General features: G+C 41.3%; 2 protein-coding genes across 2 annotated transcripts in view; one reads left to right on the forward strand and one right to left on the reverse strand.

Moving 5' to 3' along the window:
- L3MBTL3 (L3MBTL histone methyl-lysine binding protein 3) overlaps positions 1–8,460 on the forward strand; it is a 97,453-nt gene extending 88,993 nt beyond the window's left edge. The window contains exons 19-22 of the mRNA XM_080929167.1: positions 1,045–1,121; positions 2,702–3,207; positions 3,441–3,503; positions 6,680–8,460. Of these exons, the coding sequence (XP_080785293.1) occupies positions 1,045–1,121; positions 2,702–3,207; positions 3,441–3,503; positions 6,680–6,823 (790 nt within the window). The 3' untranslated portion in view covers positions 6,824–8,460. The remainder of the gene's footprint in view (positions 1–1,044; positions 1,122–2,701; positions 3,208–3,440; positions 3,504–6,679) is intronic.
- A 2,965-nt stretch (positions 8,461–11,425) lies between these two features.
- Positions 11,426–19,502, reverse strand: part of SAMD3 (sterile alpha motif domain containing 3) — a gene marked incomplete at its 3' end in the record, with an annotated part of 34,266 nt that continues 26,189 nt past the window's right edge. Inside the window, exon 7 of the mRNA XM_080929433.1 lies at positions 11,426–11,626. Coding sequence (XP_080785559.1) covers positions 11,426–11,626 — 201 coding nt within the window. The remainder of the gene's footprint in view (positions 11,627–19,502) is intronic.

Below are 19,502 nucleotides of genomic sequence, written 5' to 3' on the forward strand. Positions count from 1 at the left end.
CTAGTCTTCAGCAGTTACAAGATGTTTTAGTAGAAACTAAGCCAGGAGCTCAGGTTCAAATGAAATTTCATGTGTATTCTTGACAATAATCTTTGTAAAATATAGTGAACATTTATTGCATGCTTCCTCTGATAGTTTCTCTGTGTTGCTACATCAGAGTTTCAAATGGAGATGTACCTTTGCAATAAAGCTAAGAATTCCCTTTGTGTTAGAATCATCTGTTTAATTGTATTTGCCTTGTTCTTGAGCCTTAGGAGGGTATTTGAATATCTAAGACCACTCTACATTGTATAGCCAGATAGCACAGTACATCACTGTAGACTGCTTTATTGACCTTCAGAATGGAACACATTAAGCTGAACAATTTTAAGTCCCATAAATTTCTATTTTTAAAAATTCATGTACTACATACTTAGCTCCTTATGTTAAAAGAACCATATTTTGTCATGAACTTCAGGGTCAGAGTTTCAGATTAAACTTTTAAATAGATAGCTTCCATTATGAAGTTTTCAAGGGCTGTTTATTTAAGAGTTAATTCACTCCTGCTAAGAAAGAATCTACTTCCGTGGATTTGACCTAAGCGAGAAAAGCTACCCAGACTTGGGGTACAAGCCAGTGGGCCAGTCTCAGTGTCAACCCCAGGTCTCAAAGCTGAGGACTGTCGAGTGATTTAATTAAATACACAATACAGACTGAAGACTTTTTTTTCCTGGCTTTCTGAATCTTACCAAGGAGAACAAGTGATAATTCCTCCTGAAGGTATATTCCAAGTTACAGTTGGAATATGCAGTAACCGTGTCTTCTGGAGTGTTTCATCTTCATAGAATTCCCACCATCAGAAACCTCCCTAAGTGACCATGGAGAAAGTGGGTGCTTATGTCTGCCGTTGGTGTCAGTTGCTCTGTGGTGGGATTTAATTCTTTAATATTTAGTGGTACCATTCATTATTCTGTATGTTAAGAGAAACAGTTGCTGGAGATGCTGTTCTAAAATGCTTTAAAAATTCTTCTGTCATAAAATACTGACATAGCTATTTTTTCTCAGGGAACAGCATGCCAATGTCAAAGAAGATTCTGAAAAGAAAAAAGAAAATGAAGCCAAGACATCAGCTGAAGCCAAAGGTAGCCACCGTTCGTTACCATGTCGTTGTTGGGTATTGCCATAAATTTTCAAGAACCGAAAACTGCCGGGTGGCCCCAGGACGTAGTTCCATGGTAGAGAAGTATCAGGATCTGTGGGACAGTAGGTCTGACTCTCCCGCACCACACAATAAGTCAAGTCCATAGAAGACAATAATCACACTTCACCAGAGATAAACCTGGCTTGTTTTCCCCCCTCGTGGAAAACAAGAGAAGGGTGTTGCTCAGGATCCAGACACTGAGGAGCTGGCTGTGACACAGATTTAACTGTGGCTGCACAGTTGTCCAACATCAGATGTCAGGTTTTCAGAGAGGTCCTCTTTGGTTCTTGCCACACATCTTCTGCTTCAAGTGTGTGTGTGTGTGTGTGTGTGTGTGTGTGTGTGTGTGTGTGTGTGTTTTAAATATTTATTTATTTCATGTATGTGAGTACACTGTCGATTTCTTCAAACACACCAGAAGAGGGCATCAGATTCCATTACCCATCCCAACCATGTGGTTGCTGGGAGTTGAACTCAGGACCTGTAGAAGAGCAGTCAGTGCTCTTAAACCACTGAGCTATCTCTCCAACCCTCAAGTGTGTTTTGACATCTAAATGGAATATCATGTTGATATAAAAGTACAAGATAAAAAGAAAACCACTTGAACAAGTGTTTGCTGGAGTTAGTTGTTGAAGCATTCAGCAGGTTAAGTAGCACTGTTCTGTATACATATGTTTATAGTATCATCTTCAAAGACTCCAGAAGATACTGCTAGGGCTGAAGCTTCATGTTTGTTACCTGACAGAGAGGTTGGCTTTCCTATGAAGAACGCAGAGCCCTAGCAATGAACTGTGAGGCATGTTACGGTTCCCCATTTGGAAATAGTTGGAACTGTATGGAGGGAGTGAGATGCCAGTTTTAACAGATCCAAGTGAGCATAAGGTGGACTAGGACATGCATTGGTGGAAGGCTCACACAGGGCAAGCAATCAGAAGATAAGTTATAAAGCATCCTCTATCCCGCAGCTCCAGTAGAGAGCAATACTTTCCCGTTTGTGCAAGCCACCCTTGTGTGCATATTTATCTCAAGTGTTTGCCAAACTCCTGGGAACATCTGGGATTAAGTTTTTAGGTTATCTACTTTATCCTGTTTTTGCTTAAGTATTAGAGGTCAAACCCTGGCCCTTGCTCTTTGTAAATAGACACTCTGCTACAGAGCTTTTTACAAATGACATCTTCTTGTAAATGACAAATGTCTTCTTTCTTTAAAGAGACACCATTTAGTGTATAAGGTTACAGAATGGAATTTTTGAAGAACAAAGTTCTGTTCTGAGGCACAGTTGCCTTGAACACTAAAGAGACACCAGTGCGTGTGGAGACTAGTTACTCAGTGAGTGTGACATCGTTCACCTCCCGATGTCATTCAGTGGGACGCGTGACACATGGGGCTGCTCAGCTGCCTTTTAGACACAGAATTTATCTTTCTTTTTTCTTTCTTTCTTTCTTTCTTTCTTTCTTTCTTTCTTTCTTTCTTTCTTTCTTTCTTTCTTTCTTTCTTTCTTTCTTTCTTTCCATTTACCAGTTGTTCGGGAAGAGCCTGCCCCTAGTGTACGGCAGACTCAGCCACCTCAGCAGGTACAGCAAGTACAGCATTCTCAGCCACCTCAGCAGAACCTGAAGGCTCCACAGGCCCAGCAGGCCCAGCAAGTTCAGCAGACCCAGCAGGCCCCACAGGCCCAGCAGACCCAGCAGATCCAGCAGGCCCCACAGGCCCAGCAGACCCAGCAGACCCAGCAGACCCAGCAGGCCCAGCAGGCCCAGCAGGCCCAGCAGGCCCCACAGGCCCAGCAAGCCCCACAGGCTCCGCAGGCCCAGCAGCCTCAGCAGCCTCAGCAGGCTCCACAGGCCCCACAGGCCCAGCCAACCCAGCAGCAGGCCCAGCAGCAGGCCCAGCGACGCTCGGCTGTATTTCTCTCCTTTAAGCCCCCAATTCCATGTCTGCCCCTGCGCTGGGAGCAGCAGAGCAAGCTTCTTCCGACTGTCGCTGGAATCCCAGCCAGCAGAGTTTCCAAATGGAGCACAGATGAGGTATGCCCGCTTTTACTACTTGATTGTGTTACCAGTTTGTGCGCAGAACCATCTGCAAGGATATCGGCATCCTGGGTGTGATAAACACGACTGTGGGCAGTGTTTCCCCTGCGAGAGAAATTTTATCTTGAGGGAATTTCATTAGCTATATGGTTCAAATATCTTTGAACCTGCTATATTTGGATCCCAAACCCCCCCCCTTTAACTTGGGATTTTGATATTATTTTTGACAGGTGTCAGAATTCATTCAGAGCTTGCCAGGATGTGAAGAACACGGGAAGGTGTTTAAGGATGAAGTAAGTGCCCCACTGTATTGCAGTATCTCCCTCGATGGAATCAAAGCACAGAGATGCATCAGTGGGGAGACGTGCTAAATTAACCGCCAGGAGATGAGTTCCGTCAGACATTTGCTGTGCTTGGCATTACGAGTAGCATTAACCATCTGAATTAAAATGTCTTATAGAAGCTCCAAAGGAAAAGCTTGCATGAAGCATTTTACGATCACTCACAGTAGCCCTACGCTCATTATAAAACTCCCCTACAAAAATTACCCGTATGTAGTCTGTAGTGCCAAAATCAACCGAAGGAAGACATTAGCGGTGTCTTGAGGAAGTGAACTTTTCTTGTTACTTTAATGTCAGGTATTTCTATCATCTTAATGACATCAGCACTAACTTCGTCTAATGCTTAGAATAAAGAGTACCGTGATAGGTAGGAGCATCTTAGCTCTCACCTGTATCTCAGTGGTGTGTGTAAGAACAGGAATTTGTTACTGTGTACCTTCTAGGTTGTCTTTTTTAAAAGTATCCATTTATTTTGAATTAGTGTAAAAGTAACAGGTTTCCTTGTGGCCTTTTCGTAATGCCTTCCCACACAGGTTTCCCTGTCTCCCACCGACTGACTCTTCCATTCTGCCCCCATGTCACAGGAAGTCTATGACCCTTCCTGTCCTGCTTCCCTGAGACTTCTTCAAATCAGAAGCTAGGACTGTGTGTGAGAGAACACGTAGTATTCAGCTTTCTGAGTTAGGATACTTGACTTAATATAGTAATTTCCACACCCAATTACTTTTCCTCAAATTTTAATAGTTTTATCTTTTACTAGCCAACTAAGAGTTCATTGTATATATGTCCAGAATTTTAATTTTCCATTACCCTGTTGATGGACATATAGACATAGCAGCAATAAATAATAGATTTGCAAGTATTTCCAATAGGATATAGAGTTCTTTTATGTACCCAGGAGTCTCACAGCTGGGTTTTACAGGGACTATAGTTTTATCTGTGTTGTGAGAAACTTCCACACTGATTTTCAATATGGTAGCACCGGCCTTCACTTTTGCCAGCCGTGGGTAATAGCCTCTCCCGCCCCGCATCATCAACAGGATTTCTTGTATCTTGTTCTCCTGATAAAAGAATGAAGGTGGAAGTCAGAGAACCACATAGTCACTCAGTTCTGTTTTCCATGTGGGTCCCAGAACAGAGACTCATGTCACGCTTTTTCAAAGAGCCACTTCAACAACACTGTTTTCTTCCATAGTTAGTGAAATGAGGAAGATTAAAAAAAAAAAAAAAAAAAAAAAACAAACAAAAAACAGAAACAAAACAAAAACCGAATTACTTACTTATATAAGCCTGTAACTAGATAGTTCTGAGGAATTCAGAATTGTAGTAGCTTACTGGGGCAAACCATAGTGCAGTACTATAAATAGTAGAAATGTATTGTCCCATGGTTCTAGAAGCAATACCAGAGACCAGCCTCTAAATTCTATTTTAGCCTCCCTATAGCTTATAGATAGTTCTTTTTCTGTTTTCCCATGTGTCTGTCTCTGTCCAGATTTGCCTCCTGGACCCAGAGCTCAGCTCACCTGAGACCATAGCTTAGCCAATCAATGACTACTTACAGCTGCAATGACACTATTTCCCGATAAGCTCCAGTTCTAAGCAACTGTAGTTTAGGAATTCATGATAAGAATTTGCAAAAGGGGGGCTGAAAAGATGCTTCCATGGTTAACAACGCTGCTCTTCCAAAGGACCGAGGGTAGACTAGATTCCCAGCACCCGCCTGAATGTGCACAACTGTCTGTAATGCCAGTCCCAGGGGATGAGACACCCTCTGCTATCCTGCAGACATCTCTGCACACGTGTGGTGCACGGGCGTACATTGTCAGGCAAAACACCAATACACACAAAATAAAATAAATTTTATAAGAATTGCTATCCTAATGTGGTAGTGTACACTTTTAATCCCAGCATTCTAGAGGCAGAAGCAAGTGGATCTCTGTGAGTTTGAGGCCAGCCTGGTCTGCATAATGAGTCTTAGGACAGCCAGAGCTATATAGAGAAACTCCCTCTCAAAAACAAACAAATGAAACAAAACAAAAGCAACAAAAAGAATTTGAAGAAGACACAGTTTAGCTGCCATCAACCATTCATGGTGATCAAAGCTTCTAGTTGCTGTGAGGCAGAAAACAAAGCATATGCTATTTCTTAGTTCATAATAGGGAAATTGAAGGAGAAATTAATGTGTCATAAAACCATGCAATTCCCTAAATGCTGAAAGTCATTTAAAAAAATGTCCACTAAATCAAATTTTATTTTCATCACCCTATGGCTTTGAGCTTCAAAGTATCCTATTCCGTAATGAGACTTTGCATCTTAGAAGGGCCTAGATAACACTGGTCTCACAGTCTGTCTGAGGATGATTATGGCCAAGCCTGTCTTTTTCATTGTTTTCCTTCATGGTGGAAGGCTAAATTTGTTAGGTATTTATGTATAGCTGGTTCTTTGCCCAAATTATTTTGTGTCTGAAAGCATGTTATCATCTGTAACTTAAAACAACAACAATAACAACAAAACAGACTATATATTTGACTCAGTACCTAATTCAGAAAAACACTAGAAGGTTTGTGAGAGTGGGAAGATAGCTTGGTGCATGAAGTGTTTGCAACATAAACATTAAGACCTTTGGATCCCCACCACTCACATAGAAAAACCTAGCATGGCAGCGCATGGCTGTCAAACCAGCACTGAGGAACAGGTAGTGGCATCTCTGAGATCCTCTGGCTAGAGGTCTGAGCTGGAATGGTAAGCTCCGGGTTCACAAAGAATAAGATGGAAAGCTATAGAGGCAGACATGCAAAATTGAACTCTGTCCTCCTCTGTCTCTCTGTCTCTGTCTCTGTCTCTGTCTCTGTCTCTCTCTCTCTCTCTCTCTCTCTCTCTCTCTCTCTCTCTCTCTCTCTCTCTCTCTCTCTCTCATGCAATTTCAGATAATTGAGTTTTACTGTGCTGGATGTGTGGTTTTAGATAAGACCCATAGATGAGGAATGTTATGTTCAGGAGCTGCTGTGTATGCCGTGTTAGTGCTGCTTAGAATTAAACTGATAGTACAAGCATAAAGCTTTGAATGTTTCCACAATACTCCATCTGGTTAATCCACATTCCTCTGTTTTTCTCCCCCTTAATTTCAGCAAATTGACGGAGAAGCATTTTTACTCATGACCCAAACAGACATTGTTAAAATTATGAGCATTAAGCTGGGCCCAGCTCTCAAAATTTTCAATTCTATTCTGATGTTCAAAGCTGCAGAGAAGAATTCCCACAATGAACTGTGAAGACGGTGACCGGCTTCCGCTTTATAGCTCACTTTGCTCTTTGAAAGCACAAGGACAGCTCCAGCCTGAGTGAGAAGTCTTCAGAATTCACAGGAGCAGCACTCCAGGGTCCCATCTGTCCCTCTAGCTGCACATGCATGCTTAGGACATGCCTGAGCTTCTTACCAGCAACTGTCCAACAACAGTCACCCTTTGGTTCCGCTCACTGAGCTCAACTTACCTTTGTAAATTTTTTGAATGTGGGAGGAGGGTGGGGAAAGGGAGGCTTCATTATTTATGGATGGGGGTCAAAATCTGAACTTTCGGCATTTTGTAAACATTTGTCAGAGTCTCTCTCATGTACACCTTCTTTTTTTCAATACTTTCAGAAACCTTTTTATATAACAGAATCTCAACCTAAACCAAATCCTTCGAACCTGGCTGAGTCTAGCCTGGGACTAGTGTCAGCCATAATCACTCTGTGCCATATTTGGAATTGCAGCATTAGCCAAGTGTAACTGTGTGAATCACAATGTTGCCTAACTGTGTGTCATCCTCTGTTGGGACTGAAGAATTGTAAATACTACCTTTCTTTGAATCCATGTTTTTACTTTTGCACGTATCATGAATTGTTAAAGGAAGTACTTTTCACCAGCATCTTTACTGTTATTATTACCAAAAAAAATTGTACATAAAAGAATGGAATTGAAGAATAAAATATATAATCCTACTCAGATTTGAAGGAAGTAACGTATCTGGACAGCATCGGTTTTATACTTCGTGGTGCCCATGCGTACCCGGAAGTTGGCATCGGAGAACTGTGCAGTTACATATCCCCAGCGATGCTGAAGAGGAATTTGATTTGTGGCGTTCCTTTGTGAATCTCTGTAAATGACATGGAAGTAGCAGGTGCTTTACTCGGAAAAGGACTCACTTGTCTGGACACACTACTCCTTTCCGTGCTCCTGCCATCCTGTAGCCCCGCCAGACCCAGAGCATTTCCGCAGAGTGACCTGAGAAGCAGAGGAGGATTTGACCGCACAGACCTGGTGACCGTCGAACCAGCAGATACAGAACTCTCCATGCTCACAGGTCAAGAAAGTGGTTCCCAAAGCCATTTATTCGGGAACCTCTAATGAAGAAAGGTTTTTTTTTTTTTTTCTATAAAATATTTTGCCTTGATTTCTAAGTATCTGGATGCACTTTAAATGAAAGCCCATGGTTATTTATAAACTCATAGTTGGCAGTGTTTTTTTCTTTTTGTAAACGTGAGCTTCTAAGGGGAAGGTAAAATATTTTGTCAGTCTTTGGACGTACTTTCTAATTCCGCGATTAGACATTTACTCAAGGACTGATTTAAAAATAGAAAGTTTAGTAGCATGCTGTCAGAACTCTGGGGAAAGTCCCACCTCTTTGATGAACTCTTTAGTGTTTTTCTAATGTAGGACTTCCTTTGATGTGCCATAGTAGGAGTCCTTTGCATTTGTCATGATTCAAGGTAAACAGGGTCCGTGACATCTGCAATGTCCTCTTCACTCTGCATGAATCTGCTAAGTCAGCCTTTTATTGTTACTCCCCTTCTTCGTTGTGGTCAGTATTTGTACATTAACTTGCACTTGTTACATGTGATATGAATGAAATAAAATCTTAATTGCAGATTTTTTTATATATGTATGATTTTTAAGGAGGTTATAATAGAGGTAAAAAAAAAACAAAAACAAAAACCAGTATCATATCTAACAAAAGTTATGTAAGGCTTAGTTGTATTTTAGTATTAGAACACCTACCTGGCGTTTGTGGGTTTGATCTGATTGACTACAAAACAATAAATAAATAAAAATATTAGCGATACTGTAGAACTGGGGAGAGTGCCCATCACAATAGCATGAGGCCCTGAGTTTGTATCTGTGGTACCAATGGGAAAATCAGGTATACCTAATACCCCAGTGAGGTTCATTGGCCACTGAATTCCTGAGCTTCGAGTTCAACGAGAAGCCATACCTCAAAAGAAATTAAGGTAGTGGGGCTAGAGAAATAGTTCACTGGTTAAAAGTTCGATTTTCAGTGTCCCCATATCAGCTCATAGCCATTAGTAACTCTAGTTCAAGGGGATCCAATCCCCTCTGCTGGCCTACATATGTGTTAGAGACACGCGTGGTACACAGGCATACATGCAGGCAAACATTCAGACTTCATGGCTTTTTTTGTTTTTGTTTTTTTAAAGAGAGTTGAGTGGAGAGAGTAGGCACTATCCAGGAAGATACAGTGATACCTGAAATGGACCCCTGGTGCACACGTATATACACACGTGAACAAGTACACAAACCACAAAGAAAAGGTGTGTGTGGCAGAGGGACAATATGGCAATCCAATGACTCAGAATATTTTTGTCAGTGTACTTAGTTGGTAGGAGAAGTATTTAAAAAGAAAAACCTCGAAAAACACACTTTTAACCCATGTAGTTCTCATCTACACTGAGCATGTTTCAAAGTGAATGCTGTAATGAAAGAGATTTTTAAGTCTTTATTTAAAGCTTTCACTTCTAAACAGTATGTTCTTCTGGAAGAAAAGGGAAACACTGAGCGGTGGCGTGAGATTCGTTGTACCTCAAGCAGGTGATTCTTTTCACTGTCCCATCGTTGGGTCTAGGTGTTAAAGGAGAAAATATGGAGGGTTGATGGTTCCTGGAGTAACAGGAGCAGGCTGCGGAGGACACAAAGGGTAGGGTGTGGGGGCGATGCACTGGACTGGACAGTGACTGCATACTCTTCTGTGCAAGGCAAAGGAAACCTGTCTTCAAGCTCGTGTTTACCACAGACAGCATCCTCTTCTACATTCAGTGGATCCATCGCAAAGATGACATGCATGTCAAGCAAAGCTGAGTGTTTCCCACGCGACAGTATTAAACCAGGCACCGAGGTCTACAACTCAAGACAGGCAACGGCTCTGCCATGTTGGCACTTGGCACTTTTGGGTTGAGAGCCCTGCTAGTCCACAATCCCGTCCTGTTATCCTGCACAGCCTGATGACAATGGGGACACTCCGTTTTCCATAGACTGTAGACCCCATAAGGAAAGTACTTCAGGAAATGGCAAATACAAATGTAAGGCAGATTGGGGAGTTTTTTAAACAAGGAGTTGAAGGGGGTCCTTTGAGTAATATAAAGTTTGTAAGGTGGTTACTTAATTTTAGTAAAACAAAAAAGTTAAGCATTTTTAAATGATGAAATAACCCAGGCATGTCTGATTGTGCCACAAATATTAACACATTGAAATCTTTGCAATATCCAGAATGGCTCCCCGCAACCCCAACTTCACCCCCATCCTTCAGAATCAGGAAATAGCATGATAATATCAAGGTACGCCTTAAGCTACTATTTTACCGTTTTTTTTCTTGTGTAAGTTCCCAGAAAACAGAGAATACCTGGGTCCTATTCCCCCAGAATCACTGTCACCATTTCATGAATAAACAAACATTTTCACTTTTGCCATTGTGTTTGGGCTGTCTCTATGGAAGGAACCCTGAAAGATGTGCATGTGCGCAGACCCTGTGCTAACAAGATGGCCTACCAAGGAGGATACCCCAAGGTCGCAACTGCTCTCTCAATATTAATGGAAGGAGACCAAAATACATCAGATCAAGCAGTATGGAAATTGAGGGCTATATGACTCTTTAAAATATTCAAGTTCAAGATGTTTCCAACAGATGTTCTAACCAAAGGAATTAAAGAAGAGGCTGTTCAACTCATGGCTTTCAAGTGGTCACACCATGTAGGTTGATGTCAAGGTGATACATGATTGGACAGTGGAGAGTGGGCAGGAATAAAGTTTTGAAAAAGCAGAAGAGAGAGAGATTCAAGATGGAAGATGTGGATGACTCAGCTCCCTCTGTATGGCTCTGAGTAGCCCTGGGTTGATATATATACTTTCAAGGGTCAATTTATGTTATCTAGGTAGGCAGTTTATGTCTTTGTCAACTGGTTGTAAGCTTATTGTATGGAGGGATCTTGGACTGGGAATTTAACATATAAATCTGTTCGATAAGTTATTGATTGTTGAGTCATGTTTTTACCGGGCTATGGAGGACAGTGTGTGAAAGCAATGGCTGAGAGGCAGCTGAGAGTGCATCCAGCTCTGTTGCCTCACGAGGTTACGGCATGTGGAGCCTGTGGAATGAGATGTCTGGGTACCAGGGTTGGTAACTAATCACTTAGGATATTGTGCTTGGCTCCACACTGGAGCTGCTCCCCAGAGTGAGAGGTCACGGAATCTCACTCCAAGGGACTGACAGCCATAGAACCTTTTATTTTATAATTACCACAACAACACTGAGTTAAGTTCAGGGTCATACCCTAACTGGGAGGACTTTACCTCATAATGTCTTTTTGTTAGGTAAAAGTGACACACCGTTGACTGTAAAACCTTAACTATTGAACTCAGATAAAATTTAGAGCCTTTAAGCAGCATTTTATTACCAAACTTCACAAAGGACTTAAAGAGAGAAGCTTCAAAAATTCATGGATGCTAGAGACATGATTTTTCTAACCCCTACCTCTGAGGTGATACATATTCTAAGATGAATCTGCCATTGTTTGTGAAGCTTCGACCACCCTGGAGAGTTCATTCAGATGGTCTTAAGTAATCTGATTTCCTTTTCTTTCAAAGAGGGAAACCTGGGACTCTGCACATCAAAGATCAACGTCTCTAGGAAGCTGAAGGTTTGGGACAGTCTTCTTGGACACTCAGTCCCAAACACACGGAAGCCTCCAAAGCAGCCAGAGCTGTGACAGTCATCCACCTCTGTATCTAAACAAACAGACTCTTCCTGCCAAAGATTTTCAAAGTGTCCGTGGCTCTCACGTTCCAGGGCAGTGGAAAACTTCACGAAAACCTGACTCAGAGGCTGCATCGCCCTCTTCTTGATGTATACGTAATTGCGTGTTGGCATGTGTGCGTCATTTTACCTAGCCTTGGACATGGTTAACTACGGGCAGTCACTTATGAAAACCAATTAGATAGTTACTTACAATGGAATTCTATTCCATGTTCTTTTTAAATTGCATTTATTTTTATTTGTGGCCATGTATGAGTGCCTATACATCTGCACATAAGCCTGTGGTCCAGGCCATTGTGAGCTGCTCAATATAGATGTTGAAACTGAACCCAGGATCTTGGCAATAGCATCAAGTGCTGTTAGCTTCTAATCCATCTTTCTAGCCTCCTAATCTGTGGTCTTGACAAGTTTTACAGGGTTACATTAATTCCTGTTTACCTGGACATAGAATCAGGTTACCATGAAAATTTGCAATTTCTATGAGTTTAAGTCTTAGATGGCAAGAAAAGGCTTTTTTGTTTATTATGTATGTACTTTCTTTCTCATTCTCATTCTCTCTCCCTCTCCCTCCCTCCCTCCTTCCCTCTCTCTCTCTCTCTCTCTCTCTCTCTCTCTCTCTCTCTCTCTCTCTCTCTCGTGTGTGTGTGTGTGTGTGTGTGTGTGTGTGTGTGTGTTTGTGTGCTCACATGTGCTCACGCATGGGGATGTAGGGGCACTAACTTAGGCTCATCCCTGGAAGCACCGTCTGTTTGACATTGCAAAGGAACTAGGAAACTAAAGAGAAATGTGATTGATTTCCCAGTCTGGGAATCACTATTACAGAACAGTTTGAAACATAAGAGAGAAATGTATTAAAAGCTCTATAATTTACTTCCCTGTCTAAATATACGTAAACATTACATAGTGTATGAGGCAGTTTGGAATGAAAAACAGGATCATTTCAAATAATGTTGAAAAGCATCTCATACAGTTCTACACACATTTATGATTTACAGAAAAATATTCATCAAAGTAAAAGGATAAATTAAAAATTGTATTTATTGATCAAAATGATCTCAAACTAGCACCATTTTTGAATGACAAAGTTTTTTAAAAGGATGCTCCTTAAAATCATAGACATGTCAAACGTGATGCATTATATTCTCTCAACTCTATTGAGACCAGGAACGAGAAATAGGTGCCAAAGAGATGGCTCAGTGGGTAAGAGCACCTGCCACCAAACAATCTGAGGTAAATATCAGAATCCACATAGTGAAGAGAGAACCAATTGTGTCAAAGAATTTTACCATGTAGCCCAGGCTGGCCCCCAACTCTTCAGCCCTCCCACCTCATTACCTGTTAAGTAATGAAGCTACAGGTATGTGCCATCTCACTTGGCTGGAAAATATTTGTTACTATTTCAAAAAATAATAAATTACCTTTAATGTAATGTAAATCTGTAAAAAGACATGCAAGATGTGTATGATGAAAACCACTTATAAATAAATGTATGGATTGACCATTTACAGTTAGAAAGATTCAGCTTGTAAGAAGTCATCTTTTTCCAAAAGAGTTATAGACTCAACAACAGTATGTGTATATATGTGTATATATATGCACTATTTGGAGCTAGAGAGGAGTTAAAAGCACTTACTCATATTTCAGAAGACCAGAGTTTGGTTCCCAGAACCCACGTGTTATGTGACTCAAAACTGCCTGTAATTCCAGCTCCAGGGGATCTGGGTGCTTCCTTTTGGCTCTATGGGTTCTTACATGTATGTGCATATACATGCATGCAGATACAGAGAAACATACACATGAATATTTTTTTAAAGATAATTATCAAATGGGTAACCAGCTAGTATCTTGATGATCAAATCTGAAAACTCATGAAAGGAAGACATAAAGCCCAAGAGTGGGCCAGTGAGATGGCTCAGCTGATGCACAGGTCAGATGATCTGATGTTAACTTCTGGATCCTGCAAGGTGTTAAAAAAGAGACAATGAGAGTTGTCTTCTGAACTTCAGATTTTACACACACATACACAGACACAGACACTGATACACACACATACACAGAGACACACACACTGACAGACACACACACACACAGACACACACACACAAACACACACTTTAAAATTTAAGTATAAGGCTTCTCTGGAAAAGAATAACAGGATTATTATAGTAACGATATAATAAGAAGAGTGAAAGGTATCCAGATGTTTCTCAGCTGTACACTCAAAGATGGCAGCTATTGTTGCAGGGTAGACAGCCAGAGCAGCAGAGAACAATAGTCATTCACACCAGGACCTGGGGTAGCGAAGGTGCACCACAGGCTCCAGAAAGAGGACAAGGACCATTTCACAGACTTTTAAGACATTATTTTTCTCACTAAAGAAAAAGACTCCTTTGTGGTTTAAGAACTTTCACATTAAAGACAAAACTTTTTTTTTTAATTAAAAGAAAGTGAAGAATATTTTTATCAGTTTGAGGTGGGAAAAGATTTTCTGAAGGTACTAAATCAAAAGAGAGAAGACTGATAACGATAACTGTATTAAAATGACAACTATGTCTGTCAAATACAAGCAGAAAGAAGTTTAAAAGAAAAAGCACAGAAGAGATACTGACAATGGATATAATTGATAAAGTTCATGTGAGTGGAGTACTCAAAAAAAGATGTGTTTATGATTCTTGCAAATAAAAAAGCTTACAGAAAAATGGTGAAAGACATGAACAGGAATCTCAAGAAGTAAATGTAAACCTTTTACAAACATAAGAAGATAGACCCAATTCATAAATAATTATAATGAAAATCAGAGCTAAAAACAATTTATTTTCAGGTTTGAGTATGAACAACATCCAATAAGTCTTGCTTGGGAAGTCAAACATCTACAGCCATTTATGGAAACAATTTAACTCTGTCTTGCAAAGTTGAGTACTTAAATAATTTATAAACCAGCAGTTCTGCCCTGTGAAAAAGTCTTTGGCAAAAGCTCCTGCTTATGAACCAAAACAGCATGTCCTAAAAGCCAAACCAGATACAGGTCAGACAGCAGTGGATAGGCGAGGAGCCAGAGACAGCGGGGTTCCCTGTCATGTTAGATCACCAAAGCTGTGGGGAACGGAAGAAATAACAGCCTGACTGGACCCCAAAGACATCACAGCACATGGGGAAAAAGGAAGTTATCCAATTCAATCATATTATGACTTCATATCTCAATGATAAGCCATATAAAACAGTAGATTCATTTTATACATAGATGACAAAAAATCACTGTCCTAAAAACCTGATAAGTGATAACAAAATTTCAAGGGATGGTTACTTCCAAACACTGAGATGTTGGCAAGGTAAGTGCTGAGGTAGGAGAGGAAAACTCCGGCACATACAATGGTGCCAGCACTGATCCAGTGGTTAGCTAAATGCCAATCCTGGTGTCCATTTTGTCTCATGGATTGTCACATGTCACATGTCACACACTGTACATTATTTTATATTATCTCAAATGTATATAAATTATTTTTATGTAAAAGAAAATCTAAATTTGAGTTATATGCATAGCTTGCCAATATTGAAACATAGTGGAATTTTGTTGTTGCTGACAGACACTTACCAACGACTATTTGCATGATGAACTTACCCATTATGACTTCCCTTACCTATTATGACACTGAAATATCTAGGCAGCTCCCATTTGATCTATTGATGGGACTTGCCATGGTTAGGGTTTAGGTACCATATTGGGTATATTTACTTACTAAATGAGTACATCAGAATTTTAAGTTCTCAATATTCTTCCCCTTTGAATGATTTATCTGATATTAGATGTATTATTAATGACCTTTACATTGTCAGGGCTCAGAGGATCTTAGAAATTGGTTGGTCTAGCTAGGTCTCTCTTCTTAGGACAAAGAGACTTCTCAAACACCAAGATGACTAGAGTTTTCTGGATGATTCTGCTAGTGTAGACCCACTACTCTTGTTCCCTAGGCCCATTCCCTAGCATTGAGCACTGGGTAGGGGAATTCATGGTGAGCCCCACCTGATTCTTACAGAACTACGGTTGAGGCATCTTCCATGAAGAATGTATGGCATGCGCTCTCGAAAGAACAGAGGGAAAGGGAGAAGGTGGGATGAAGGTTAAAGACAGCACTCCTGCCCAGGAGACAGGAAAGAGTACCACAGACCAGTGTCCTCAAGGGAATCACCATGCACTGATCAGAGAGCGAACTCCTGCTAGACTCAGACTGATACTTGTGGAGTAGACTCTACAACCCCTGGAGGTTCATCTGGAACCTCAGAGTTCAGTGCCAGCTGAATGAAGTCTAGACTCATGGCTAGGACAGGAATGAGAAGATATACGTGTCTAAATTAGATGTCAACAGATGATTGAGCCTTGCTTCTGAAAAGGCAAAATACAGAATGGTTAAAAAATGTAATTACACCTTGTTTTTTTCCCCTCAGAGGTGAATAAACTCAAGTTGAGTTTTACTAAACTTAATCTTGTTTTAGACTTCCCAGTCTGAATCATTCTACAAAGACAATGTCTCATTATAAGCCACGTGTGGTGGCTCACATCTGTCACCTCAGCACTTAGAACACAGAGAGAGGAGAATGGGAGTTTGAGCTCCTCTTTGGCTACATAGTGAATTCAAGGCTAAACCGATCCACCTGAGATCTGGCATCAAGAACAAAAGTGGGGCTGGAGAGATGGCTTGAAGGTCAAAAGCTGGCTTTTCAGGGGACCCAAATTCAATTCCAAGCACCCATATGGTAGTTCACAACTCTGAGCAACATCGATGCCAAGTTACCCAGTAACCACTTGGTTTCCAAGAGTCAGGCATACAAGTGGTATACAGATGATCAAGCGGGTAAAGCACCTAGACACATACAATTTTGAATGACAACTGTGTGAACATTAATGTCTTGAGAAGATCAAGTACCACTGCTGTGCAGCTGACACCTATAAACTACCTTGGAGGCTAGTAAAGTACACAGTTCTAGATATTAAACCTCATTACAGGCATATTTATGTAACGTGACATTATTCTATACTGACACACTCCATGAAGTAGTTGTAGAAAGTGGTGCTATTTTCATTTTAACTTCAGAAGTCAGCAATGAGAGGGAAATGTGAGCTGGCTGTATTTGTCTTCCGTACAAAGACTGAAGTGCTTACGTTTTTTGGACTAACAATCGCAGAGGGCAAATTCAAAGCTTTCTAGTAGAGAATGCTCTTTTCAAGCTATTGTGTGTCTTTGTAAAGCTAGTGCTTGCTTCTTTAGTGGCAGGTGGCATAGCCTGATGTGGTTAGAAAATTTGAACACACACCTGCACTCCCACAGTTTTTAAGACATTCTTAAGTCATGCTTAAACTTTGAATGTGTGAGCTGTCTAAAAGAAATCTCTTCGAAGTAATTCCCACTCTTTGTCCACATATTGATTTCTTAATGGTGAAAAGCCCTGGTTCTGATAGTGTTCTCTGTTTAGAATATTTTTATGGAGTTTGACAATCTTTCCATAGGGAGGGGGAACCCTTTAAATATTGTATTTAAAAATTCCATTCTCCTCTAGGCATACTATCAAATCTCTGCTCCTATGGTACTGTGTAAAACAGAGTCTGCCTAGTTCATTCAAAGGCCGTGCAGGTCACGCTAGACGGCAAAGTCCAAGCGTGAAATGTAGACTATATCATTGATTTTGTAATGATTGAAATGATAAAATGGCCACTGCAACCAGTTCAGCAAAAGATACTGATGTCAATTTCATAGGCTTCCTTTTGCCTTTTTAGACATGGCTCCTAGAAAACTTAGACAGTACCTAAATGATTGTGTTATACTTCGGATGGAGAGTACCAGGTTGGAAGCCTGGGGGAGTTTGTTCAAACCAAATTCCTGGTTGTGACTGTTTCGAATTGTATTGTCACTAAGTAGAATTTGTGAATGATGCTTTCCCTATTGATTCTGGTCAGCCTCTGGATTTAGCATGCAGATCTGAGCCTCAAGGGATCAGCAAGTGGTTTGCCCGTTACAGCTTTGCCCAGTGTTTCCAACTATTCAGCTGACTTCTAAAACTTTGCAGCACTGGCGGATTAGGTACCCACTGGTGGCAAGAATTGCATTCTATCCAGAATACAGTTAACTGTCAATGCTTTTCTTCGTTTCCTGCTGTCTGGTTTGGTTGTGAACCAAGAGAGGAACATCTGTGAGAAGGATATAAAAATAATGGGTATTTATGCAATTAATCACCATGTGTCAGCTGCAGCATAAAACAAAAAGCCATGCTCCAAGAAACAGCCACAGGGACGCTGCAACGTTTCCCAGGCAGGCTTTGGCACAACTTGCAAGCTACTTGGTTTCTGAGCCAAACCAAGTAACACGAAACACTACTTCCCAGCTTTATATTCAGGCAGCGTGTACATACTAAATAAACAGGAAACTGCATCAAAGAGAGAGCTGAAGGGTAAATATGGTGTCTGCAACGTAACAAGGGGTGGGTAATTTTCTTATCTATTTAGCAAAAACTTGAGAAGCTTTGAGATAAGAGGGCAATGACAAAAACATTTATCGAATTCCAGTGTCACTATCCCTTTGTAGGTTTCAAAAAGAAATAGTTCCGATTCCCAAGTTCCTCTCCCTCAATAAGCTACCATGATAGTTAACAGCATTTCACATCCTGACGGGACAAATGTTCACTTCGGTTCTTCCAGGTTTCGGACTCCGGAAAGCGTCTTGTACAAAACGTCTTGGGAAGAGAAGTGGAGAGCTATGTGTTTACACGCAGTGAAATATTTCCCTTTCCACTCTGTAAGAAGCTTTACTCCGGCACGTGGCAGTGCTCCTCCCAGATCTCCCTCCCTGGCTACGGACACAGACAGCAGGACCAGCCAGACCCTCAGGAACGGTTCTCATCACTCCGGGACACTGACCGTGGGACAGAAAAGGCACAGGGCAGGAGGGAGGAAGCCTGGGGTCCTCAGTGCTGCTCAGGCCGGGCATGATTCTGCCATGGGGACCACTGCATAGGACTTCGCTAAAAGGCAGTTTGTTTAAGTTTTCAGGAGCAATAGAAAAAAGAATAATGTGATAATCAAAATAATATTCAAATGTTTCTCTTTCTTTCTCCATTGGCACTGAACCCAGATATTTGCACATGGTCATACCCACTCACAGACATTCACATACACTTAGTATGTATAATTAAAAATAAATAAATCTGGGAAAGGGGGGGTGTACACCCTTAATTCCAGGACTCAAGAGGCAAAGGCAGAGTCAAAGGACTCTGAGTTTAAGGCCAGCCTGGTCTACATAGCAAATTCCAGGCCATACAAGGCTATACGGTAAGATCTTATCTCCAAAATAAAATAGTAACATGAACAAATTTTTTCTTTAAAATTGTGTGTATATCCCAGAGGCTTGTTGGAGTGTTTAAAAGAGGCCGAGAGGCTCTCCCAGAGGTCTTGAAAAAGAATAGACATTGTGTGAGGCTCCAAGATCCACCGTCACTGTGTACACTAGATACCGCCATCCCCTTTCCAGATAAAAGCCATGCAGCAGGTCTCTCCCCTCCAGCCCAGTCCACACTGCCACAGCAGCCTGTACAGGAGCAGGAGAGCGTTGGTACCGGGGTTCTTCTGGCTAGCCAGTGCTGAGAAGCTTCTTCTGGCCCCGGGCTCCCACGTCTATACCGCGCGGGATTTCTATTGCTGAGATGCAACACTATGATCCAAAGCAAGTTGGAGGAAAAGGGGTTCACTGGGCTTTATCACTGAAGGAAGACAGGACAGGACTCAAACAGAGCAGGAGCCTGGAGGCAGGAGCTGATGCAGAGGTCACTGAGGGGGTGCTGCTTGGTGGCTTGCTCAACCTACCTTCTTATAGATCCCAGG

The sequence above is a fragment of the Micromys minutus genome (genome assembly GCF_963924665.1).
Source record: "Micromys minutus genome assembly, chromosome: 15".
Classification (NCBI taxonomy): Eukaryota; Metazoa; Chordata; class Mammalia; order Rodentia; family Muridae; genus Micromys; species Micromys minutus.